This window comes from Aotus nancymaae, unplaced genomic scaffold, assembly GCF_030222135.1.
Source record: "Aotus nancymaae isolate 86718 unplaced genomic scaffold, 86718_ANA_hifiasm-v0.15.2.pri h1tg000021l, whole genome shotgun sequence".
NCBI classification, from domain to species: Eukaryota; Metazoa; Chordata; class Mammalia; order Primates; family Aotidae; genus Aotus; species Aotus nancymaae.
Window position 1 is genome coordinate 10935061 of NW_026988433.1, and position 27603 is coordinate 10962663.

Here is a 27603-nt window from a genome sequence, read left to right on the forward strand (position 1 = left end):
AGATATATTAGACTTTTTCAAAATAAACTTTTGCTCTTCAAAAGACTATTGAAAATGATGCTGCAAGTCTATTTTTACCTACATGGGCACAGAAAAAAGAAAAAAAAAAAGCAAAGTGACAAAACAACAGGGTGTAACTCCAAGAGCACCTTTCCAAGGCTCTTTTCTTCCTATCTTTCTGAAATGTCTGAATCCCATATTTGACCACGAGTATGCACCTCTATACAATGGGGGAGGGGGAAGAAAAAGAACCTCCACAAAACGATTTCCTCTTGGCAAAGGGGAAGAAGTGAATGTCCATCTCATAATTGGCAAAAAGCAAAATTCAGTTAGCCTGGGACACAGTCTACCCTGTCGATTGAGTTTACTTATCTGCCACATTTCGAAAATGAGAATATACTGTAATTTTTTGAAGAGTTTAGGATCTTTGCCCTTTCACATGATTTGCAGATAATTTCTATTACATATACAAGTTAATCTGGTGAACAACATTCACTGATGTTACTGGTTAATAATGGCTTTGCAGTGTTCTATAACAGAAGTCTGTACGTATACCATTATCTCACAATTATCTGGAGCTTAATTTAGTTATCCAGAAGTAAGTAAAAGTAATTCAAGATAGATAACAAAGGTCCGTGCACTTGACTCAGAGGAGAGTCTCTAAACCCTCACTAAGTTAATTACCCTGATTTTACACTCAATTTAACAACATATGCAAACCAATAGAAAATGGGAGACACCAGACAAAAAGGGAAACTCACTGCTGAGCAAGTGGCAGCCAACAGCCTAGAGGAGACAATCATTCAATTTGAAAACCTAACTCATGAGAGAATATAGGACTGCTGAGCAGAGAATTCAATATACCTTAACAATGGATGATTACCACAATAATGTAATAAATAATATTCAAAATGTTTCTAAATAATCAAAGTTATATTGTGTTTAGTATGTTCAAGAAAGCAGCCAAAACGAGTATGCATTTGAGAGAGATTTCCACTTCCTATTAAAAATGGTTAATTTTTGTTGTTGTTGTTGAGACAGAGTCTTGCTCTGTTGCCCAGGCTGAAGTATAGTGGTGCAATCTGGCTCACTGCAACCTCCACCTCCCAGGTTCAAGTGATTCTTTTGCCTCAGCCTCCCGAGTAGCTGGGACTACAGGCACGTGCCACCACGCCCGGCTAATTTTTTTTTTTCATTTTTAGTAAAGATGGGGTTTCACCATATTGGCCAGGATGATCTCAAACTCCTGACCTCTTAATCTGCCCACCTGGGCCTCCCAAAGTGCTGGGATTACAGGCATGAGCCACTATGCCCGGCCAAAAATAATTAATTTTTATAAAAGAGATGATTAACAAAATAAACAACAGTGATGTAGAAAACTGGTTAATATCAGGCCGGGCGTGGTGGCTCACGCCTGTAATCCCAGCACTTTGGGAGGCCGAGGCGGGTGGATCACGAGGTCAAGAGATCGAGACCATCCTGGTCAACATGGTGAAACCCCGTCTCTACTAATAATACAAAAAATTAGCTGGGCATGGTGGCGTGTGCCTGTAATCCTAGCTATTCAGGAGGCTGAGGCAGGAGAATTGCCTGAACCCAGGAGGCGGAAGTTGCGGTGAGCCGAGATCGCGCCATTGCACTCCAGCCTGGGTAACAAGAGCGAAACTCCGTCTCATAAACAAAACAAAACAACAACAAAAAAAAGAAAACTGGTTAATATCAAAAGAAGCTCTCTATTCCTTAAGAGAGGGGAAGACAGGCTGGGTGCTGTGGCTCACACCTGTAATCCCAGCACTTTGGGAGGCCAAGGCGGGTGGATCACAAGGTCAGGAGTTTGAGACCAGCCTGGCCAATATGGTGAAACCCCGTCTCTACTAAAAGTACAAAAATTAGCTGGGCATGGTGGCGGGCGCCTGTAGTCCCAGCTACTCAGGAGGCTACGGCAGGAGAATCGCTTGAACCCGGGAGGTGGAGGTTGCAGTGAGCCAAGATTGCACCACTGTACTCCTGCCTGGGCAACAACACAAAAAAAAAAAAAAATAAGAGAGGGGAAGACAAATTAGGTATTTTTGCAAACACATTTTAATAGCAAGCCAACTCTAATCCCATAAAACTCAAAGGACTGACCTAAAGAAGTCATTTTAGATCCATTCACAGATTCTTCTGTGCTCCTCAAATGGTACCCCGGAGGTGCTTCCCAAGTCTGTCTCTGAATAAGACAAACCCTATGGATAAGGTCATTTCATCTCACCACCCAGCCATCTAGCTCCTCTGTCCACCAGGTCTACACTTCTCCTGCACTGCAGCTCTAGCTTTGAGAAAAAAAACACTTGAACTTGGCTGTCTGGGGCAAGGGACTTGACATGTTTTTTGCACTCTGCATTTCCTCCTTTTAGGCTCTTCAAATGTGGGAGTATAACCACACCACACCTGGAGAGCTACTAATTCAAAGGCAGAGAAACCAAGTTCCTGACTTAGGGAGGAAATGAGTCTCCATTCTTCTCACTACAAACACCTCCCCACGTGAGCAGCCTCCATCCTCCCACCAGCCACGGAGTTCTCCTATTGCCCTAAACTCCTTCAGGGCTGGGATTTCCACAAAGATATTTGGATATGAGGAATATTCCTCATATAGCCACACAAATAGGAAACCAAGGAGGGGTAGAGGTAGGACAATGCAACCTAAGTTGGCATGAGAAAGCCAAAACCCCGAGGCTCTGCTCCTCAGCCTGAGGGAGTTTAGCAGAGGAACTGTTCTCTCTTGCTGGTTATTTGTAGCCTGAAGCATCATACACACATAGGACAGACACCGGACCAAAAAGGTGTTGGGGAGATCAGCTGGGGCTGCAGGGACAGCAGGTGGGGAACCTGGCTAGAGCAGGTGGTCTCATGTCTGGAACAAGCAAGGGCCAAGTGAGGCTGAGGCCACCAGCAGTAATGCCTGGAAGCACAATGCCCCTGGGGCATTACCAAGAGGCAAGGCTGGGTGCAACAGCTGGGGTCTAGGATGCCCAACAGACCGAGAGACAGCAGTCTGCTCTGCAGTAGCTTGGTTTTTGTGTTTGTTTGTTTGGGGGCTTGTTTTTGTTTTTGTTTTTTTGAGACAGGGCCTTGCTCTGTTGCTCAGGCCAGCTGAAGTGCAGTGGCATGATCATGTTTCACTGCAGCCTCAAACTCCCCAGCTAAAGCCATCCTCCCAAGTAGCTGAGGCCACAGGCACAGGCCACCATGCCTGGCTAATTTTTAAAATAATTTTTTTTTTTTTTTTTTTTGAGATGGAGTTTCGCTCGTTACCCAGGCTGCAGTGCAATGGCGCGATCTCGGCTCACCGCAACCTCCGCCTCCCGGGTTCAGGCAATTCTCCTGCCTCAGCCTCCTGAGTAGCTGGGATTACAGGCACGCGCCACCGTGCCCAGCTAATTTTTTGTATTAGTAGAGACGGGGTTTCACCATGTTGACCAGGATGGTCTCGATCTCTTGACCTAGTGATCCACCCGCCTCGGCCTCCCAAAGTGCTGGGATTACAGGCTTGAGCCACCGCGCCCAGCTAATAATGGTCCCTATTTCTTTTTTTTTTTCTTTCTTTTTTTTTTTTTTTTTTTGAGACAGAGTTTCGCTCTCGTTACCCAGGCTGGAGTGCAATGGCGCGATCTCGGCTCACCGCACCTCCGCCTCCTGGGTTCAGGCAATTCTCCTGCCTCAGCCTCCTGAGTAGCTGGGATTACAGGCACGCGCCACCATGCCCAGCTAATTTTTTGTATTTTTAGTAGAGACGGGGTTTCACCATGTTGACCAGGATGGTCTCGATCTCTTGACCTCGTGATCCACCCGTAAAATAATTTTTGTAGAGGGTCTTGCTATGTTGCTCAGGCTGGTCTGATACTCCTGGGCTCAAGTGATCTTCCCGCCTTGGCCTCCCAAAGTGCTGGGATTACAGGCGTGAGTTACCCCGCCCGGGTGCCCTGCAGTAGTTAACACACTGTCCTAAGACCTGTTCCCAGTGCTCCTGCTAAGCAGAGACACAAAGAGAAGCGGTTTCTCCTCTGGAAACAGTGGTCCTCCTCCCAGCCCAGCCCCAGGATCAGCGGCAGAAGTGGAAGAAGAGAAGCCAGTTTCAGAGCACCAAAGTGACGCAAACCACACCAACTGGCACTTTATTCAAAACAATGATGCCTTTGTCAAGCATAGCCCAGGAGCCAGTTGAAAAACCTGCCCTTCCCTCCTAATTTCTACCCTCAAGTCTCCATGACTTTGAGGCACCATGTTAAAAAGGAGGAAAAAAAATTACACATAAACCAACATCAGCCAACCCATGTGACCTGACAGAAGGCACGCCAGCCGCCCTTCCAAGACAACACATCACTGGAGCTGGCTGTTCTGCAGCCATGGGTCGCCTACTGGGCAGCTCAAGCTCCCAGGACACATTTAAGTCTCACTGATATATTTCCAGTGATCCCAGCCAACAAAGAACAAAGCGCTGAAACACAGCGCTGCTGTGTCAATCGTCCAGTCGTCTGGGAGGGCAGCACACCTCAACCTCAATCTGAGCTGCTTAGCGGGGGTGGCTGCTCCCCATCTTTCCAAGAACCGAAAAGTTGCTGTTCCAGGGCCCTCTAGGACAGAGAACAGAAGGAAAATCTCTCTGCGGGGAAGAACTGGGGGCACCGGCAGAACAGATGACAGAATTTCTCACACCACACCCTGCCCTGCCTGCTTTATCCCTACTTTACCAATCAGGGTCAGCCATCTCCAACACCACACAAACACACCCGTAGCTCCAAGGAGCCAGCAACAAGCACACAAACAAAGATAAGCAAACAAACTTATCAGGTGTAGTGCAGCTGGCTCCACATAGGCCTGCCAGCTCCTCTGCAAATACAGTCTCTGGTAGGCTGCTCTGAGAAGGATCTGGAGAAGGCTGTGCATAGCACAGGTGAGCTTACCTACCTGCTGGCTCACAGTACTGTGCAAGGCCAAGGACAAGGCCAAGGACGGGCCAGAGCTGAGCTGCTAACTGGGTTCTTTGATTTCCCATGGACAAGGCCTTCTGCCAAGGTTTCTCATGGAGGGAAAAAAACCGTGGATTCCAAAACTAAAGGAAAGAGAGACTAGGCCAACAGATAAGGGACCAGCCTGGAAGATTAGGGAGCTGGGAGTAGACCTTCCACTGGACCAGGAAATGGAGCCCTCAGTAAGGCGTTCTCAGCAAGAACACAGCAGGGGGACAGCAGGCAGGGCAGGGGACACCGGCCTTCACACAGCTGGGCCTAAACAATTTTAATTTATTTTATTGTTGTGGTTTTTTTTTAGAGACAGGGTCTCACTGTCACCCAGGCGGGAGTGCAGTGATCATAGTTCGGCGGCCTCCAACTTCTGGGCTCAAGAGATCCTCCCACCTCAGCCTTCTGAGTAGCTGGGACTACAAGTGTAAGCCACCATGCCTGGCTAATCTTTTGGTTTTTGTAGAAACAGGGTCTTGCTATGTTGCCCAGGATGATCTGAACTCCTGGGCTCAAGTGATCCTCCCAAGTCAGCCTCCCAAAGTGTTGAGATTACAGGCATAAGCCACCGAACCTGGTTATGTTTTAAAATTGAGGCTAGTTGCAGTGGCTCACACCTGTAGTGAAGCCAGGGTAAGAGGACCACTTAAGCCCAGGGGTTCAAGGCTGCAGTGAGCCATGATCGCACCACTGCACTCCAGCCTGGGCAACCGAGTGAGACCTTGTCTCAAAAAAAAAAAGGCCAGGGAGAGTGGCTCACACCTGTAATCCTAGCACTTTGGGAGGCTGAGGTGGGCAGATCATTTGAGGTCTGGAGTTTGAGACCAGCCTGGTCAACATAGTGAAACCCCATCTCTACTAAAAATACAAAAATTAGTGGGCATGGTGGTGGGTGCCAATAATCCCAGCTACTCAGGAGACTGAGGCAGGAGAATTGCTTGAACTCGGGAGGCAGAGGTTGCAGCTGGCTGAGATTGCGCCATTGCACTCCAGCCTGGGCAACAAGAGCAGAACTCCGTCAAAAACAAAAAACAAAAACAAAACATAACCAAAGTCCTCATGCCTTCAACCCAAAGCCCCTCTGCCGAGCACTCCGCTGACAGTGCAAGTGTTAGGACAGATAAACCCATGGAAGCACCATAAGTGAGCAGCTGAGAAGCAAGGCTGCCAAGCCAGCGAGCAGAACCTCCGGACTCGATCTGACAAGAAGTACTTAAATCATTTTTCAGAGCGTTGAGTCAGCTCTTCCTTCCATGTACCGAGTCATTCCCCAGTTTTGTAACTCGCAGGGACACGTATCCGCAGCGTTCCAGTACCACGTGAGAGCTCACACCAGCTGGGAGGACTCACAACTTTCACGCAGTCTTGCTCTCCCTACCTCAGGCAGAATAAACAGCCAAAGGCAGGAATTACCACAGAGACACTACCGTCACAGCCTCAGGGGTCTGTCAGCGGAGTGTGCCACAAGGCACGCAAGCTGAGACATCAGTCCTGTGGGCACGTTGCTGACCGTGCGTTCTACCCCTGCCCCACTGCAGGCTGCTGGACACATGTGAAAGTGCAGGAGCTTTCAGCCCTGGATCCAGAATAAACAGGTCAGCTGCATACTTGCTGACCACCATTCCACCAGACATGCCTGTCCCAGGAGGGTGGGACAGTGGGACAAGGAGGGGTGCCTAATGTGGTGACAGGAATTGCTGCCGTTTTAGAGTCCTGAAAGCTTCCCAGGGTAAAGGATACTGTCAGGAAGAAAGAGGAAGCATAGATATTTTCAGAGAAAGTAGCCAACTGGGGGTATGAAAACAGAGATGAATGGAAGAGGGGCCCAGAAACACAAGAGGTGTTACCAAAAACACCACGGAAATATTCTCAGTGATCAACAGAGAGAGAGTAAATAAACAATAGTACATCCACACAAAGAAATTTTTTTTTTTTTTTTTTTTTTTTTTTTAGAGAAAGAGAGAGAGAGAATAGGAAGGAGAAAAAAGGAAGAGAAAGAGAGAGAGAGAATGGGGAGGAGGGAGAAGGAAAAGAAAGAGGGAGAGAGAATGGGAGTATTGCTTTCTTGCCCAGGCTAGAATGCAATTTAGTAATGGGTATTGAAAACCTCTTTTATACTGATAATTATACTTAATAATGTAATCAGGAAGGAGTAAGGGAAGAAGATAACAAACAAACAGCCAACCAATATTTAATTTAAACCTATGAAATGCTATGCGATTACTGAGGAGTGATTTACTTCCAATTATATAGTCACCTTTGGAATAGGTGTGAGGTGGTAATGTATGTTTTGTGTATTTGAAGTGGAGAGTACTATAAATATTTATTAAGTTTACTTGTTCCGGGTCTGAGTTCAAGTTCTGAATATCCTTGTTAATTTTCTATCTCGTTGATCTATAGAATCGTTAGCTCTTCTTGTTGCATTGATCCTTTTGCCATTATGTAATGTCATTCCTCGCCTCTTTTGATCTTTGTTGCTTTAAAGTCTACTTTATCAGAGGTGAGAATTGCATCTGCTGCTTTTTGTTTATTAGTTTATTTTTACTCTCTGTTCAATTGGTAAATCTTCCTCCTTCTCTCTGAGTCTTTGTGTATTGTTTCATGTAAGATGGGCCCGGATGCAGCATACCGATGGGTTTTGGCTTTTTATCCAATTAAAATATATGTAAGTTTAATACCAGCATTTGATGCTAGCTGGCTGTTTTGCCCATTAGTTGATGTGAATTTTTTATTGTGTTAAAGTTCTTTGCTTTTTGATATATTTTTGGAAAGGCTGATATTGGTTGTTCCTTTATATGTATAGTGCTTCTTTCAGAAGCTCTTGTAAAGCAGGCCTGGTGGTGGTGAACTCTCTAAGTACTTGTTTGTTCGCAAAAGATTTAATTTTTCCTTCGCACATAAAGCTTAGTTTGGCTGGATAGGAAATTCTGGGTTGAAAGTTCTTTTCTTTAAGGATGTTAAATATTGGTCCCCACTCTTTTCTGGCTTGTAGGGTTTCTGCTGAGAGATCTGCTGTAAGTCTGATAGGTTTCCCTTTATGGGTAACCTGAACTTTCTCTCTAGCTGCCCTTAGTATTTTCTCCTTCATTTCAACCCTAATAAATCTGGCAATTATGTGCCTTGGGGTTGGTCTTCTTGAAGAATATCTTTGTGGTGTTCTCTGTATTACCTGGAGTTGAATATTACCCTGCCTTGCCAGGTTGGGAAAATTTTCCTGAATGATATCCTGAAGAGTATTTTCCAACTTGGATTCATTCTCTTCATCACATTCAGGTACACCTATCAAACGTAAATTAGGTCTTTTCACATAGTCCCATATTTCCTGGAGACTTTGCTCATTCCTTTTCATCCTTTTTTCTGCATTTTTGTCTTCTCGTTTCATTTCACTGAGCTGGTCCTCGACTTCTGATATCCTTCCTTCCGCTTGATCAATTCGACTGTTTAAACTTGTGCATGCTTCGCGAAGTTCTCGTGTTGTGTTTTTCAGCTCCATCAATTCACTTATATTCTTCTCTAAATTGTCCATTCTCATTAACATTTCGTTAAACCTTTTTTCAAGGTTCTTAGTTTCTTTGCATTGGGTTAGAATAAGTTCTTTTAATTCACAGAAGTTTCTTATCACCCACGTTTGGAAACCTGCTTCTGTTATTGGAATACCGGTGTAATCTATTAAGCCTTGTTCCGTTACTGATGAGGAATTGCAATCCCCTGTAGAGGGAGAGGCATTCTGATTTTGAGTATTCTCTACCTTTTTACGCTGGTTTCTTCCCTTCATTATATATTTGTCCGTCTGTCGTCTTTATAATTACCGACTTTCTAACTGGGTCTCTGACGTCCAACTTGTTGATTCCCTGCGCCGAAATCTGAGCAATCCACTGAGCCGGCCAAAAGAGCGGTGTTAAGATTGATGGTGCTTTTCTGCCCGGGAATATCCGGACTCTGCACCAAGAACTGGCGTGCTAAGGCACCAGCAAAACCGCCACGCCGGCCACAAGAGTCGCCCTGGCGACCCGTGGAGCTCCTCCACTGGGAATCTCGTGGTCCGTGAGCAACTAATATTCATCTGAAAGTGTGGCGTCCTCTCGTTCTTTGCGCTTTCACTGGGAGGTACGTGCCCGAGCTGCTAATCATCAGCCATCTTGGATCTCTCTCCACACAAAGAAATTCTATCCAGCCACTAAGAAACACTGCAGAAGCCGGGTGTGGCGGTGCGCACCCTGGTCCCGGCTCCTCGGGAGGCTGAGGCTGGAGGATTGCTGGAGCCCAGGAGTTCAAGGCTGCAGTGAGCTACAAACACACATCTGCAGCCCAGCCTAGGCAACAGAGTGAGACCTGTCTTTAAAAAATAAAAAATTGCAGGCCGGGCATGGTGGCTCACGCTTGTAATCCAAGCACTTTGGAGGCCAAGGTAGGCGGATCACCTGAGGTTGGGAGTTCAAGACCAGCCTGACCAACATGGTGAAATCTCGTCTTTAAAAAAAAATTAAAAAATAAAATAAAAAATTGCAAATGAATATTTTGTGACTTGGAAGGATGTTCACACTCTATTAAATGGAAAAATCCATGGTGGCATGTGCCTGTAGTCCCAGCTACTTGGGAGGTTGAGGCAGGAGAATCACTTGAACCCAGGAGGTAGAAGTTGCAGTCTGCCGAGATCGTGCCACTGCACTCCAGCCTGGTAACAGAGCAAGATTCCATCCCAAAAATACAAATAAAAATAAGGAAAAAATATACACACTTACCATGCAAAAAATAAAAATAAAAAATAAGGTCTATAAGGATAAACACTAGAGAATTGACAGGTTATCTCTGGATGCTGTAGTTTTTATTTTTTCTTTTAGCTTTACCTATATTTCTGATATTTCTGTGATAATTAAAATGCAACTTGAAAAGAAAAAGTTAATTTTAATTTTAAAATGTAAAACAAAAAAATTTATACTATGAACATAGAGAAATAACAGTGAGTAAAATCTGGAAGGAGGCCTAAAAGATGTGGACAAATTCCAAAAAGTAAGGTCCTAAGATTCAAAGAATTCCCCAACTTTTCAGCAAACACATCTCCGCAGAGGAAGCACTGCATTGGGATAAATACAAATGCTCCTTGAATCTGGTTTAGAGGCCTCTGCTAAGGCACTTAAGAACCATAAAGCTACTTGCCAATACCTTTCTAAATCAGATCCAAGAGCCACAGCCAGGAATCCTAAGGAACCTATGGCAAAGTGGCTGCACAAGCACTACGTGTGTATGAGTGTGCACCGCAAACATACATACACCCACACACTCCACACACACACACCCCAACACAACACACAGATGACACACAACACCAGACCCCACACACACCCATACACACACCAACACACCACACACACCAACACCACTCCACACACACAGACACCACAAACATACACACACACTCCACACACATACCAACACACCACACATGACACACCAACACACCACACAGATACCGCAAACACATACCCACAGCCCACACACATACCAACACACTACACACACCACACACAGACACTGCAAACACACACCCACACACATACCAACATACCACACACACAACACATCAACACCATACCACACAGATACTGCAAACACACATACCCACAAACATACCAACATACTACACACACCACACACAGACACCATATACACACACACATACTCCACACACATACCAACACACCACACACGACACACACTCACACCACACAGACACCGCATACACACACCCACAAACACTCCACACACATACCAACACACGGACCAACACACCACACAGACACCACACACACCCACGCACCAACACACTACACACACCACACATAGACACTGCAAACACACATCCACATATATCCCACACACACCAACACTACACCAACACACCACACGCCACCACACACATCACACACCACACCATAGACACTGCAAACACACCCACACACCCCACACACATACCAACACACCACATACACCAACATATACACCACACACCACAAGCACACATACACCAATGCACACACACCACACTCACCACACATCACACACATCGCAAACACCACACACACCAACACACACCACACACACCCCACGTACCCCACATACATACCAACACACACACCATAAATACCACAGACACACCACACACACCAACACACAAACACTGCACACACACCATACACTGCAAACACACATACCAACACACCACGCATATACCACACCAGATACTGCAAACACACCACACACACTAATACACCAACACAAACACCACACACAACACACCACAACACACCCCCCACAAGCATGCCAACCATATCACATACACCAATATACACACCACACACAGATACCACGCACACCACCACACACCACACACACCCCATGTACCCTACACGCATATCAACACACACACCACAAATACCACAAATATACCAGCCACACTCAAAACACACCAACGCCGCACACACACCACACACCACCAACACACAACACACATCCCACAAATACTGCACACACACCACACACACCACACACACCAACACTGCACACTGCACACACCACACACATACCCAACACACACACACACCAACATACCACACACACACCATACACATAGACACCACAAACACACCCCACACCAACACACACAACAGATAGTGCAAACACACACCAACACACACATACACACTGCAAACACACATACCACACACACCAACACGTGTGTCACAAACATGCAAACTCCACACACACCAACACATGCACTAACACTACACACAACACATATGCCACACACCAATACACATACCAATACACACCACACACCCCACACACCATATACACCAACACACACACCACACACACCAACACAAACCCTCCACACACACCAACACCCACCACACCCCACATGCCAACACACACACCCCAACACACACCCCACACACATCCCGCACACATCCCACACACCAACACACCACACACAACACACACACTGGGGAAGCAAAGCCAGAGATATGTAACATAATACAAAACGTGCAGGTCAGAAACTAAGGAAGAGCCAAGACAGAGGCCTCCTCAGTCTAAGTTAATGCTGTAATTTTGTTTCAACTCCAGCCAAATCAACTGTTTATAGCTCAAAATATTGTCCCTTCCCCCATCCCAAAATTACCCTATGCAAACAGCATCGCCCTAGTCAAATATGGTGGTGATGCTGAGGGGTAATAGTTTATTTTTATTTATTTTTTTGAGATGGAGTTTTGCTCTTGTCACCCAGGCTGGAGTGCAATCTCACAATCTCGGCTTACTGTAACCCCCGCCTCCCAGGTTCAAGCGATTCTCCTGCCTCAGCCTCCCAAGAAGCTGGGATTACAGGTGTGCACCACCATGCCCGACTAATTTTGTATTTTTAGTAGGGATGAGGCTTCTCCATGTTGGTCAGGCTGGTCTCAAATTCCTGACCTCAGGAGATCTGCCCACCTCGGCCTCCCAAAGTGCTGGGATTACAGGTGTGAGCCACCGCGCCCAGCCGGGGTGAGAGTTTAAAATGGAATATAAGCTATAGTCCAAGAATTCCACAAAGTGGAGAATATGCCCTCCATTCCTAGGACAAGAATATTTAAAATCATCACCCGAGCTCCTCATAACTCAGAGTAGCTAACTGTCTCCTAGGCACATGCATACCTGTGGGGTTTACCAGGCAGACACTTTTAGATTTGGTATTCAGAAGATTAATGTCATTCGACTTTCAACAGAGCAGAGGCAAGAAGGTAGACAAAGCATAAGAACACCTAAAAAAAAAAAATTTACCTTGGCTGGGCTCAGTGGCTCACACCTGTAATCCCAGCACTTTGGGGGGCCATGGCGGGTGAGTTTCTAGAACCCGGGAGTTCAAGACCAACCTGAGCAACATGGCGAAACCCTGTCTCTACAAAAAAGACAAAAATTAGCCAAGCATGGTGGTGCATGCCTGTAGTCCCAGCTACTTGGGAGACTGAGGCAGGAGGGTAGTTTGAGCCTGGGATGTGGAGGTTGCAATGAGCTAAGGTTGTACCATTGTACTCCAGTCTGCCAGTCTGAGTAACAGAATGATATCCTGTCTCAAAGAAAAAAATAAAAAAAAGAGAAGAAAAAAATATATATATTTCTTGTGCCAGAGCCGATCTGTGACAAACAGCACACCACCTTATCTCTTAGGCCAAGACTCACTTCTAAACCAGATTCAATCTAGATTAAACTCACATCCCCAGAATACCTAATAGCTCAATTAAAACCTTAAATCCAGATTTCCTCCAGTTTTTCAAATACGTCAGATCTCATCACACTAGGCTCACATTCCCAAATGGCAAGAATCACCCAAAGTTGAGTGATGGCTGCCCTTTCAGCAAACACTCTGTGGTTGGCCACAGTCTCCACTACTCCCTACTGCCTGCCATTGAGACCAAGTTAACTGCAGTTTATGCTTACAGTGTTCCCAAAAAAGAAAGATTTCTCCACGATCATGACTTTATTAAAAGGAGGAAAATAAATGATAGAAAAGGTCTTTTTAGCCTTACAGATATCCTATTTCCTGACCCTTGTGAGCATTTAAGTTTGTGACCCTTGACCCAGATAAACAACGTTAAGAGAAGAAATGGTCTTTTTTTAATTATTTAATAGAGACAAGGTTTTGCCATGTTGCCAAGGCTCTCGAACTCCTGAGCTCAAGCGATGCATTAGCCTCAGCCTCCCAAAGTGCTGGGACTACAGGCCTGAGCCAATGCACCTGGCTGTAAAGGTCTTAACAAACTAACTGTACAGAGGGTGATTTGGCAAGCTCTGTGCAAGGTGGAGAAACCAATTCCCAAGTCATTTTCAGTTTAGAAGGAATGCTCCAAGGAGGTCACTTTCCCAAACATTCCTCCACTTACTGTACACAGTAAAGATACAGAATCATGGAATTTCTAGACACTGACATTTTAGGATCTCTAAGATCATCTGATCTTACACTTCCCAAGTCAGATTGCTAAAGATAATGTTGAAAATCAAAACTGTTTTCAATATTTTTGAAACAATAACAGCTTATTGAGACATAACTTACATACCAAAGTGACCCTTTAAAAGCGTTCAGTGGTTTTCAGTATATTCAGAGTTGTGTAACTATCACCACCCTAATTTTAGAACATTTTCATCACAGCCTCAAAGGGGGAAAAAAAAAACCCGTTAGCAGTGACTATCCATTTTCCCTTCCCCCAGCCCTTGGCAGCCACTACCCTGCTTTCTGTTTCTATGAGTTTGCTAACTCTGAACGTTTCACATAAACAGGATCACATACGTGGTCTTTTGTGACTGGCTTCTTTCACCCAGTGTAGATGCCAAGGTTCTTCCATGTTGGAGCATGCATCAGCACTTCATTTTAAAAGCTGTTTTCAATATTTTTTCTTTTATTTCTGGGAAGATAGCTTCAGGTAGATCCATCTTTTTTAAAGTATTTACTTGCCCATGATAAAGCCATGATGGACATTCTTTAAATAAATGTAATTTTCCTAACATTTTATGAATTATGATAACTAAGAAAATTATCAAATATACAGGAAAGTTGAAAGAACTGTACAATGAATATTCAAGTACCCACCACCTGGATTCTACAATTATCACCTCTAAGCCATCTCTCCATCCATTACTCCATCTTATTTTATGGGTTTTTTTTTTTTTTTTTGAGGCAGAGTCTCGCTCTGTTGCCCAGGATGGAGGGCAATGGCAAGATCTTGGCTCACTGTAACCTCTGCCTCCTGTGTTCAAGCGATTCTCCTGCCTCAGCCTCTCAATTAGCTAGGATTACAGGCACATGCCACCATGCCAGCTAATTTTTTATATTTTTGGTAGAGATGGGGTTTCTCTATGTTGGCCAGGCTGGTCTCGAACTCCTGACCTCAAGTGATCTGCCTGCCTCACTCTCCCAAAGTGCTGAGGTTACAGGCTTGAGTCACCACGCCAGCTGGGTAAGGCTTATTTCATTCAACATAATGTTTCTGAGATTCATCCATGTTGTGGCATATACTGATAATTTGTTTCTTTTTAAATTACTGAATGCACGTTGTTCCTAAAGTAATATCTTTCAAAAAAATCAAGCCCTGAAGGAGAGTAAGGTTGGTAACCATGACTCCAGTCTAACCCTCTCTCTCTTGCATCCCCCACCCTCATTGGCACCAAGACATAGAGGAGCTAAGTGGCAGACACGAACCTGTGGCACCGCTGTCCTGTGGCTTCCATCACACTAGGCTCACATTCCCAAACAGCAAGAATCATCTTTCCACATACCTCACAGCCATTTCCTTCTCACCCTGTAAGGACGTTCCTAGCTGATTCTATAAGAGGCTTATTATAGGGAATGGGAAGTCAATACCCGAATCACAAAGGCATTAGGTGGTTCCTCAAAAACATGTCAGTGAAACAAATTGTAGTACATCCAAAAAACTGAACACTATTCGAGCTAAATACCTGATGTGTGCTACAACATGATGAACTTTGGGGATCCTACTGAGGTGACGGAATGTCCCAGCACTGGGCTGTGACAATGACTGCACAATTAAAAAAGAAATCACTGAACCTTCCACTTACAATGAGCACATTTTATGCTATGTAAATTACACTTACAGAAAGTTGCTTTAAAAAGAAAAAAGTCTGACTACAAATGGATGCAAGAGGCTTCTGCTGAAAATTTAAAGAACAAAGGAGGCAATTTAAAAGACCCCATTACTCAACTAGAAAGCAGTTGTTTAAAACAGCCAGCTAAGATAATTATATACTGTTTTAAGAATGCATTGAAAGTGTTTCCTTTTAATAAATAAAAGGGATTTATTGATTTACTTTCTCTAAAAAGTTTAGTATCAGGCCAGGCACAGTGGCTCACGCCTGTAATCCTAGCACTTCGGGAGGCCAAGGTGGGTGGATTACTTGAGGTCAAGAGTTCAAGACCAGCCTGGCCAACATGATGAAACCCTGTCTCTACTAAAAATATAAAAATTAGCCAGGCATGGTGGTGGGTGCCTGTAATCCCAGCTACTAGGGAGGCTGAGGCAGGAGAATTGCTTGAGCCCAGAAGGCAGAGGTTGCAGTGAGCCCAGATCACACCACTGCACTCCAGCTTAAGCGACAGACTGAGACTCCATCTCAAAAAGAAAAAAAAAAAATCAACAAAAATGCTTAGTATCAAGCTATTTGGGCAGGTCCCAAGTGCCAGTCTTAAAATGAGGCAGCCCTTTTGTGAATGGGCTGGTTACCATGTGGCCATGTAAGCATATAAAGAGGTTCTTCAGGCTGTTCTGTTTGTTTGCTTGCTTGCTTGTTTGAGACAGGGTCTTACTCTGCCATCCAGGCTAGAGTGCAGTCGTATGATTATAGCTCTCCAGCCTCCATTTCCTGGGCTCAAGGGATCCTTCTGCCCCAACCTCCCCAGTAGCTGGGATTACAGACACATGCCACCATGCTTGGCTAATTTTTTTTATTTTTGTAGAGATGGTGGTGGGGTGGGGCTGGGGGGACGGGTCTCGCTACAATGACCAGGCTGGTCTCGAACTCCTGGGCTCAGGCAGTTCTCCTGCTTCAACCTCCCATAGTGCTGAGATTACAGACTCGAGCCACTGCACCCAGCCTCATCAGGCTGTTCTTTTTTTTTTTTTGAGACGGAGTCTGGCTCTGTTGCCCAAGCTGGAATGCAGTGGCATGATCTTGGCTCACTGCAACCTCTGCCTCCTGAGTTCAAGCGATTCTCCTGCCTCAGCCTCCCAAGTAGCTGGGTCTACAGGCACATGCCACCACACCCAGCTAGTATTTTGTATTTTTAGTAGAGATAGGCTTTCACCATCTTAGCCAGGATGGTCTTAATCTCCTGACCTCGTGATCCACCCACCTCGGCCCCCCAAAGTGCTGGGATTCCAAGCATGAGCCACTCCGCCTGGCCCAGACTGTTCTTTAAAAAGCTAGAATACTGGGTGAATATCTGAAAACCAGGCTAATTCCCCTACTTTCTATATAAAAAGTTGTTTTTTTGTTTTGGTCACCAAATTTGCCTCATGGGAGCACAGCAAACACGGCTGCCCTCCTTCCCTGCCCACAGGCCTAGAAGGAAGGAATAGTAACCAGCTTTCAAACTGGATCGCCCACTCGCAGAATATTCCTCAACAGAGAAGCTGCTTCCCCTCTCCAATGCCTGAAAACTCCCCAAGGCCACTCCTTCTACCCACAGCCACCTCTTTGTGGGAACTGCTCAGTCTTTTTTTAGGAGTTTTTTCTCACTCCTCAGCCTTTCCTCTCCTTCACCCAATGGGGATTCTTCATGCTCACTTCTGAGACTTAAAAGGTGAATGACATGGAAACGTGTTTCTAGAATTCTTTCTCCAGATCCTGGACCCCCTTCTGGAGCTACCCAAATCACCCCATCTCCACGGCCTCTTTCTAGATTTTTCTGATGGTACAGTCAACTCCCAAATACATCAAGAATGCTAGGCTTGGAGAGGTCTCGGGGAATTCAAAGCGGACAGTATTTCCCCAGCACCACCAGACCCAGTTGAGCAGAAACAGCCCGCAGGAGGTACATTTTCCACAGCACTCAGAAAGCAAGCTCCAAACTCCAAAGCCTCCCCTCGAGAGGGCCAGCAGAGCTCGGGGGGCAAGAAGAAACCCAGGGCACCTAGGCAGGGCAGAGCAAAGTGGACAGCTGTGGTGCCCACCACACTGACACCTCCTCAGGCCTTCTCAGGGCAGCCGTGGGGCAGCTGGGCTTGGTGCACTGTGGTGTCCTCAGCGTGACACACCCCAGCTTCACAGCAGACCACTCCTTCCCCAACCTTCCTCATCTCAGTAATGGCCCCGGCTCTCAGGCCAAATCTCAGAGTCACTGTTGATTCCTTTCTTCTTTTCATCTGCCAGGTCCAATTCACTAGCAAGTCCAGAAACCACCCTGAATCCAGCTCCTCACCATGTCGGCTGCTACCGTCCTAGTCTGAGGCTGGAGTTCCACAGCTGCCCAACGGGTAGCCTTGCTCCTGCTCTCGCCCTCCTTATACCCATCTCCTGTAGACTGGCCCGAGCTGCCCTGCAGAGGTAAACGAGTATTCCCCAGTGCAACCCAAACCGTCTCCTAACTTCTTACCCTGGCCCAGAGGCCCCTTGCCTCTTCTATCTTACCTCTTACCGCTCACCCCTGCCCTCAACATTCTAGCCAAGCAGGCCTTCTTTCTAACCCTACGATGCACCAAGCTCACTTGACCATGGGCCTCTGCCTGGGCTTCTTCCCGTACCTGGAACGACCATGGTGCCTGGCTCCTACTAGCCACTTAGGTTTCAGAGTTCACCCGGAAAGGTCACCTGCCTCAGAGGACTTCTCTGCCCAGCCTAAAGTATCTGCCCAGCCTCCCCAGCCCCAGCACTCTCTTTCATCTTCTTTCCATTCTTGCCTGCACTCACAATATAAGACCTGATGTGCTGATGATCCCCCCACTAGAATAGAAGTCCCATAAGGGGAGAGGACTAATCCATCTTGCTTTGTCCCCAAGGGCTAGAACCATGCCTGCACACAACATGATGTGCCTGATTAATACTTCTGGAGGGAAAAAGCACTCGTGCTGGGGCGGCGAAACCCAGACCATGGCCAGCCTCATGCTGTGGGGCCCAGCCAGCCAGGATCCCTCTCAAACATCGGACGTGGACATCATGGGGCTAACTGAATTAGACAACTGGCAAAGAGCACTGATGGTCCCAGGAAGCTCATAGCGAGGTCCATATGTGAAACACAGGCCCTAGCAGGCTCAAGCTTGGCAGATGCAGAAGCTTCCAGGAGCAGAGCTGTGCACCAGAGAAGAAACAGGGTGGTGGGTGAGAGCCAGCGGCAGCCAGAAGCAGGGATGCAAGCAGTCTGTGAAAGCCAGTCTCTTCATGGCGTCTGGCCTAACAGTGAAGAAGAGCATCTCCCCCTGCTGGGGACCTAGCGCTGCCTGGAACCCAGGACCAGTTTCCACTGAAATCTGCCAGTCCTGGAGTTAGCATGAGGTAATCAGCACCCCCATTCCACAGGCTAGCACGAGGGCCCCTGATCCACGCAGACAGAGAGGTCTGCCTAAAACACATTGGAATTCAGCCCTGTAGCCTGAATTCTAATCATAGACAAGAGAACTCCAACAAAATACAGAAAGCAATCATCTAAGACACTGGCTATCTGGACTGCACAGTTTATACCCAAGAAGTAATTCAGTTCTAGGGAATGAGAGCTCAGGCTCCCATTGGCCATTACATAAATCCTTTTAAAAAAGGAAAATTAACTTTCTGCAATACTCTATTATAGAAACTATACCAGGGAACAAGGATCCACTTCACAAACCTTTCCTTTTATAACCCGGGCCCTCCTATCACTAGATGCCCCGGCTGTGCCAAGGACACACGGCATAGCTCAATCTTACACCAGGGGTAGGCTCCTGCGCTCTCCTGTAGTGGAAGAAGAGTGAAGATGAGTTGTTGTCACCGTAACAAATTACCACAAACTTAGTGGCTTAGAACAACAGACTTTATGATTTTATAGTTTCGGAGGTCAGAAGTCTGGTTTGGGACTCACAGGGCTAAAACCAAGGTTCAGCAGGGCTGCGTTCTTCCCAGAAGCTCTGGGGGAGGCCCTGACCCCTTGCGTTTTCAGGCTCTGAGGGGCCCATATTCTAATCCTATGGCCTTTCCTCCGTCTTCAAAGCCAGCAACAGCAGCCAATGTCCTTCCTCCACTGCTCGCTCTCTGGTTCTCTCTTTGATTCCCTTTTAATTTTAAGGACGCTTGTGATAACACCAGGCTCACTCGGATGATCCAGATAATCTCCCTATTTTAAGGTCAGTAGACCAGCAACCTTAATTCCATCTGTAACCCTAAATCACCTTTGCCATATAACCTCACGCAGTCACAGGTTCTGTGGATGAGGATGTGCACATCTTTGGGGGGCCATTAATCTGCCCACCACACCAGCCCAAACAGGCCACGATACAAACACCATCCAGCAAAAGCACTTCTCCTGTTGTCCCACTCCACGCCAATGTCCCCTAAAGCACGTTCCACAAAGCTTGTGTTTGTCTCTACAGAGCTGAAGATAAACAGGATCTGCTTAACTTGTTAGCCTGCAAGCAGGAAAAGAAAAACAAAAAACGGCTTGACCAACATGGTGAAACCCCATCTCTACTAAAAATACAAAAATTAGCCAGGTGTGGTGGTGTACCTGTAATCCCAGCTACTCAAGAGACTGAGGCAGGAGAATCACTTGAACCCAGGAGGTGGAGGTTGCAGTAAGCTGAGATTGCATCATTGCACTCCAGCCTGGGCAATAGAGTGAGACTCTGTCTCAAAAAAAAAGAGATTTTGCTAAGGTTATAAAGTTGGCTTCCAGGTCCCTGAGTGCCCCTTTCAATCCATCATATAATTCTGAATCGTCTAGGCTGCGCCGACACTGTTAGGCTCGGTGGGGAAGTCAAAGGTGAAGATAGCAGGGATTCTGGTAAGCCAGGATCACACCATGACACAGGCCGAATGACATCAGGGCGGCTTCCAGGGGCATGTGATGCTCATGCACTCTGGGAAGCACAGGGTTATGACGGCAGGGAGGGCAGCACAGAGGGACGTGGAGTAGCCCGAGCCATCAGCCTTCCCCATCTGGGTTCCCCCTTCTGGAGAGAAACTGGCACTTGCACTCCCCTCTAACAGCAGCCGGGCTTTTGTGGGCAGATAAGGGAGGTCACTTTTTTGCTAGAGACACTTTTCCACGGACAAGTTGCCTCATCTCTCGAAACACAGCTAATTAAGTTCTGAGCTTGGTTTTTAATTTATTTGTTTATTTAAATGAGGACTCCACCACCACCTATCTGAGAGGGTTGTTGGGTGAGTTGCTTAAGATCATGCAAAGAGGCCGGGCACAGTTGCTGACAGCCTGTAACCCCAGCATTTTGGGAGGCCGAGGCCAGTGGATCACTTGAGGCAAAACCCCGTCTCTACTAAAAAGAAAAAAACTTAGCAGGGCATGGTGGTGTATGCCTGTAATCCCAGCTACTCTGGAGGCTGAGGCAAGAGAATCGCTTGAACCCGGGAGGCAGAGGTTGCAGTGAGCCAAGATCGTGCCACTGTACTCCAGCCTGGGCAACAAGAGCAAAATTCCATCTCAAAATGGAAAGAGAATGTGGAACATAATAAATGCTCAATCTATGTGAATTCTCTTTTCTTCTTCCACCCAGAAAATAACCTCCCTCCATCCTCTCCTCCAACCTCATTGCCCAGACTCTGTTTCCCCAAGTCTAACAACCCTTCCTCCCCTTCCAGCATGTGGGCAATGAACCAACCAGCCTCTACATACAATGGAAGTTTGGTCCCGCACCGCTAAAGCGGGGAGCACTGGGGCTTCCTGTTGGGTAATATGATCCATAATCTTTGAGAGTTAACAGCAAAAGGGGAGATACACGTTAAACCCTGACGTCAGGAAAACCATCCGCACTGCTCCTGGTCATGTCAACACACGCACGCACACACACACACGCACACTCTCTCTCAGTCTGGCTGAGATATCCTTCCCCGGTACTGCCACAAAACCTGGTCACAGCTCTCACAGCACTTACTAACTGTTCTATAACTGTAAGTCACTACGCCTAGCCTGTGAGGAGAGAGACTGTTTTTCACCTCTGCACCCCAGCTCCTGCCTCAGTGCACACCCCGCAATGGCACACTATCCAATGGTTAAAGACTGAAGAATGCAAGAGAAGAAACACTGCTTATCTTCCCTATGACTGCAAAAGAGAAAAACCAATTTAGCTATTTGCGTGAAAGGTTTCCATTTACAACTGGTTAACTGTGTCTAGCATTACAAGGTTCCTCTACCGGAAATTCACGATTTGGAAGACACAGTGCTCTAACCTTTGGTCCTTGCTATTCCTTAAGTCTGGCACAGATTCCCACCTTGATCAAGAACGAAGAGTTACTATACAAAGCATTCATGTAGGGGGCTACATCTTTTTTTTTTTTTTTTAAAGATGGGATTTCACCATGTTGGCCAGGCTGGTCTTGAACTCCTGATCTCAGGTGATCCACCAACCTCAGCCTCCCAGAGTGCTAGGATTACAGGCATGAGCCACCGTGCCCAGGCTTTTTTTTTTTTTTTTAAGACGGGGTTTCACCATGTTGGTCAGGCTGGTCTTGAACTCCCGACCTCGGGTGATCCGCCCACCTTGGCCTCCAAAGTGCTTGGATTACAGGCGTGAGTCACCACGCCTGGCCGGGGCTACATCTTAGAAACTTACAACCCAAGGTTATCTTACAAGCCCTAATGTAAGTCTCCTCAAATATCCACTTTTTAAACAGAAACCCATTTTCCAGAAACTGCTTATCTCTAAATACAGAAAAAGACCATCTCTTCCCCCCAACCCTGAAATATTCATAACAAGCCTCCTTGAGATAAGGAGTTTCTAAAAAGGCAAATAAAAGGAACCAAAACCAACCACAAAAAGCTACACACTAGATATGTTCAGAATCTGTGGGCAGGGCTGGGCACCATGGCTCACTCCTATAATCCCATCACTTTGGAAGGCCGAGGTGGAAGACTGCTTGAGTCCAGGAGTTCAAGACCAGCCTGGGAGGCATAGCAACACCCTATCTCTACAAAAAATAAAAAATTAGCCAGGCATGATAGTGTGTACCTGCAGCCCCAGCTACTCAATAGGCTGAGACAAGAGGATTGCTTGAGCCTAGGAGGTCAAGGCTGCAATGAGCTATGATCACATCACTATCCTCTAGCCTGGGCAACAGAGCGAGACCCCATCTCAAAAAAAAAGAAAATTCTGGGCCGGGCGTGGTGGCTCACGCCTGTAATCCCAGCACTTTGGAAGGGCGGGCGGATCACTAGAGGTCAGGAGTTCCACACCAGCCTGGCCAACATGGTGAAACCTCATCTTAGTAAAAAATTAATTAATTAATTTAAAAAAAAATTCTGTGTGGGTGATGTACATGTGTGACATTCCTTACAGTGTTAAGAGGGCAAGAACCATGAACTATGTTCTGCAGTACATAGCTCCATTGTAGAGCCTCAGAAAGCACCCGGTCAAATCAAGAATGCTTCTGTTTAGTATTTGTCAAGCAGGCATGCGAAAGCCCAGCTAAGACCCCAGTCAGATACACTATTTCCTTCAGTTCATAGATAAGACACAGGCTCCTCATAAATGTCAGATGAATGCAGATGCAGAACCAAAATTCCGCCATCACCCGCCTGATGTGTGAAGCCAGTTAACCCTCCTCTAGTCTGTTATTGCCAGCACCAGCCGCATTCCCAGAGGTTATCTCTGCTGATCCTCACTTCCACCTTGCAGGGAAGTTTTATCTTCCCCATGGAATAGAGTTCTTAGAGTTTAGACAAGGTATGCTAACTACCCCACTCCACCACCATCATTTACACCTGGTTTGCCCTGGGCAAAGGCAACCGCTTCTCTCCAAAATGTCTCAATAATTGAGCACACATTTTCCGGACCAAATCAAGACCCTTCGCCACAGGGCTTGTCAGCAAAACAGAGTGAGAAGAACATGGAATCCCATCTGCACTGTTCCCCACCCAGCATGCCCTGGGCGCACTCACACCCAAGTCCTCAAACACCCTGTTCCCCACCCAAAGTCAGCCCTGGGCAAAGACCCTTCAGGAGGTGAAGCTGCTGCCATCAGGATCACAGTCTAATCCCTAGGCCACTTCTGAGGACTCGGTAAAAAATAACCACAACTTCCCCTGCACTTAGTTCCTCCCCAAAGAGCTGCTAAACCTCATCTGGAAACTGCTGGGAGGCAGCAGCTAACAGGAAATCAAATAACAACAACAAAAAAGCAGAGTGTACCACGGAGAGTTAGGCAGCTAGAACGAAGAGGCCAGGGGACAGACAGGAAGTTGAAGTTAGAAAGAACCTAGGCCAGAAACGGTCACAGAAGAGGAGACCCAGCTGGCCTTCCTCAGCCGAGGCAGGAGGGGAGGACCCAGACAGCCGGCAGAGAAGGCACCAACCCCACGGGGATAGAAGCCAGACCAGTTTTGAGGTTAAGTCTTCTTTCTGCCCTGCCCAATCCTTTTTTTCTTTTTCTTTCTTAGAGATGGGGTCTTGCTGCATTGCCCAGGCTGATCTTGAACTCCTGGGCTCAAGCAATCCTCTACCTCAGCCTCCCAAAGTGATTAAAGTGTGAGCCACCGCACCCGGCATTGACCCAATCTTGACCTTCCTTCCCTGAAAGCCAGGTAGTGGTCCTCACTAGGATAGCTGGGGTCAGAAATTCACCTTCTCCTAGCTTATTTCTGTGCCAGAGGCTACAGCCCAGACAACTGGTTTTGAGTCATTTATATGTCATCCATACCAAAGTTCCACACTGCCAACTAAACTCAGGACTGGACAAACCAGCCTCACACAGACAGACAAAGGGCATCTTCATGAGAAAGGACTGGACAGATCCCATCCTAGGGCCTGAGGCGTAGACCTTAGCGGGGACCACCTTAGGCACAGGGAAAAGCAGCAAAAGGAGAGAGCAAACAGTGCAAGGTAAGCTTGAACCAAACTGATGGTGCATTTTGCAATCAAGAAAGTTAACTGAGCAATGGCTGGCTGCCAAAATATTTTTGAAATAAATGAAAAAAAAATGCCATTACTAAAATTCTTTGGTGTTGTTTAATAAGGCTTTAGGTTATCCAAACAGTGCAAAGGGGAGACTGATTTCGTTTTCATTTAGCAGAGCTTACTTAGGTGAGACCTTCCCAGCCCATGCCTCCGGTGACTCAATCATCCATTCTCTCCCTGTATATGTAGACATTTATATTAAAATAAAGAAGAGGATTAAGTTTTCTTAATAAGACACATTCCAGTCTTTCACCTCGAGCTTTGTTTCAAAAGGCTCTCTCGAGGCATAGCATATCCTGTGATCCAGTTGGGTTTGATTCCAATGGAAGTGCTCAAAATCTGAGACTGGAGGGCGCACAGAGCCGCAGACTCAACACCATTTGTTTTTTAAAAAGGAGAACATCTTTACAGGCTCAGTGCCAGCTCAAACTGGCAAGACCAGAGAATCAGCAGAGACTGACCAACGTGCTGGGTACGGGGGGATGGGAGGAAGAGCTACAGGAACAGATCATCAGGGAAACCTTCAAGAGAGGAAATAGGGGTGTTTCAGAAACATAACAAAGAACAAGTTGACTAATCGTTTATTCCTGGGATGGCGGCAGTGGGGGGTGGGGGTGGGGGCATCCAGAGCTAAGTATCTAGTATTTTAACTTCAGTTAAATTCATGGAGCTCACAAGCATATCCAGGTTTAAACCTGGGGTGGGGGGCAGGATATTCCTGCTCTTTTATTACACTGTTTCTGGAGTCTCCTAGGAGACTTCTCCCGAGATGCCTGCAGAGCAGATCTAAGACAGTCCCAGCCAGTCCAGTTACTAATGCAACACGCTCAACTCAGCAGAGATCCTATCATTGAGTTTTATGCAGGGCCGAACTGCTCAAGGCCCCTGCTGCCCGTCCAAAGAAGCTCTGTTGAACAGGCAGAAAAGTTACCTGCAGCAAATACCTAACATTGATACTGGGGAAGGGAGAGACAGTGGAAAAGTGCTTTAATCTTTGAACGCCAGGTATTTTCCCCGACTTGGAAAAGAGGGATCTCTGCCCAGAGCCGTATCCACATGTCAGGATGGTGTCTGGGATGTCTGCCCTCAACACTGACATCTCCCTCATATAGTGTTTCAGGACCGGCCAGAAAACCCTCCGACTTGCCAGGAGGACAGACTGCACCTCCAACAGCTGTGGCACCAAAGTCTTCTTAGGAGGCACCCAAAACCCTCCGGAGATGGGGGAGGGCCTCCTGATGAGCCGCTTGTAAGGGGGCCAGCCTCCAGGTGCAGGGACACCTAACTCTGGCCAAGCACTGGAATAAGCAATTTACCCATCTCATTCCATCCCCACAACAGCCCCTGGGAGGCAGACACTGCAGTCATTCCCCTTTGATAAAGGAGGAAACAGGCTCCGAGGTGTTACACAACCATTAAACAGTAGAGCCAGCCTCCACACACCCCGAACAGGTGGTCCTGACCACTGCTGGATATGCGGGAAACACACAAAGCGTTTGGGGAACGGAGTCGATAGAGTCGGGTAACACAAGATCCAGCCAGTGTTTATACCTCTTTCTCGTCCAAGATCGGTGTGGCCCCAGGATACTGAAGGGGAGGGCCTGGATGGGGAACGTGAAGCCGAAAGGACCCCGGAACTGCTGGCAGGGGAAGCGGCCAGGACCCCGGCCCCTCTGGCAATGCGAGGAACCCCAGATTCATACACCCTCCCGAAGGGGTAAGACCCAAAGGAAATGCATGAAGCCACGGGTTGCCAGGTGGCCCTTCCCTCCACGCTTGTTTTGTCAAAGAGGGGCCTCCGGAGGTCGCTGGGGTCCCTACCTGTAGGCCAAAGTCATGCACTCGAACAGCTTGGTGAGCGAGGCGTCGATGGACAGGTGGCAGGAGCTGGTCTTGCCGAAGCTGTAGGTCTGGCATGTCTGCTTGTTGACCGTGTCGAAATCGTAGCCCTTCTTGGGCGGGTGCTCCCGGTGCGGCGACGACACCATGAAGTGGCCGCTGTGGATGATCTGCTGGCGGCGCGGAGGCTCGTCGCGGCCCGGCCCGGCCCGGGGCGGCGGCGGCGCGGTGCTCGCGTGGGCCCGAGCCGGGGTGACCGCACCGGAGATGGGCGGCGGGGACGGCTCATCCGTGTCCGAGTCGTCGTCGTCCTCGGGCACCTGGGGCTTGAGCAGCACAGGGCGGCCCCGGCTGCGGGGCCGGCGCGGGGAGCACATGAAGACGTCGGCGGCCATGAGAAGGGCCCGGCATCCCCCGGAGCCCAGGGAGACGACGCTACAGCAGCTTGTGGCTGAGGGGCGCCGGCCCGGCCCGGCCCGCGCGCCGACTGTCCGCGAGCGCGCGGCGCGGCGGGAGGGGGAGGGTGCCGGCCCCGGCGTGACGTCACTGGGCGTCTGGGCCAATCGGCTGCCCGCATCGGCCTCTTAAAGGCGCAGGGGAACCTTTCCTTAGCTAGGCGGACCAAAAAAAAAAAAGGGAAGCGGAGGCCACGCCTCCCGGCCCTGCCCCTGGCCGCCTCCTCCCTTCCAGGCGGCCGCGGGTGCCGAGGGACACGGTGGCCGGGCGGAGCAGCTCGCCGGTGTCGCGGCTTGGGAGAGGCGTCGGCGGAGTGGGGCCGTGCTGGTCCCACCCCCTCCCCGCCCCGCGCCCCGGGAGTAGCCCTGCGGCCTCGCCGCCGGCCGGGCCGGCTCCACGTGGTGGGTGCGGGAGGGGCTCCTCTGCCTCCAGGCCCTGCTTTCCCGGCCGGGCGGTACCGAGTCCTCGCAGCTCACGTCTGACTTTGCTGGGCGTGGTGGCTATCGTCCCCATTATTCTCATCGTATTGATAGGAAGACTGGGTGGCTGAATACCGACAGGATTTTTCTTTTTTATTTTATTTTATTATTTTATTTTTATTGCATTTTAGGTTTTGGGGTACATGTGAAGAACATGCAAGATTGTTGCATAGGTACACACATGGCAGT

General features: G+C 47.7%; 1 protein-coding gene across 2 annotated transcripts in view; it reads right to left on the reverse strand.

The window, feature by feature from the left end:
- MLXIP (MLX interacting protein) overlaps window positions 1-26874 on the reverse strand; it is a 70586-nt gene extending 43712 nt beyond the window's left edge. Inside the window, exon 1 of one of the 2 annotated variants that reach the window (XM_012476937.2) lies at window positions 26462-26874. In XM_012476937.2, coding sequence (XP_012332360.2) covers window positions 26462-26874 — 413 coding nt within the window. The remainder of the gene's footprint in view (window positions 1-26461) is intronic. The other variant, XM_012476938.2, reaches the window with a different exon arrangement.
- Window positions 26875-27603: the final 729 nt, after the last annotated feature.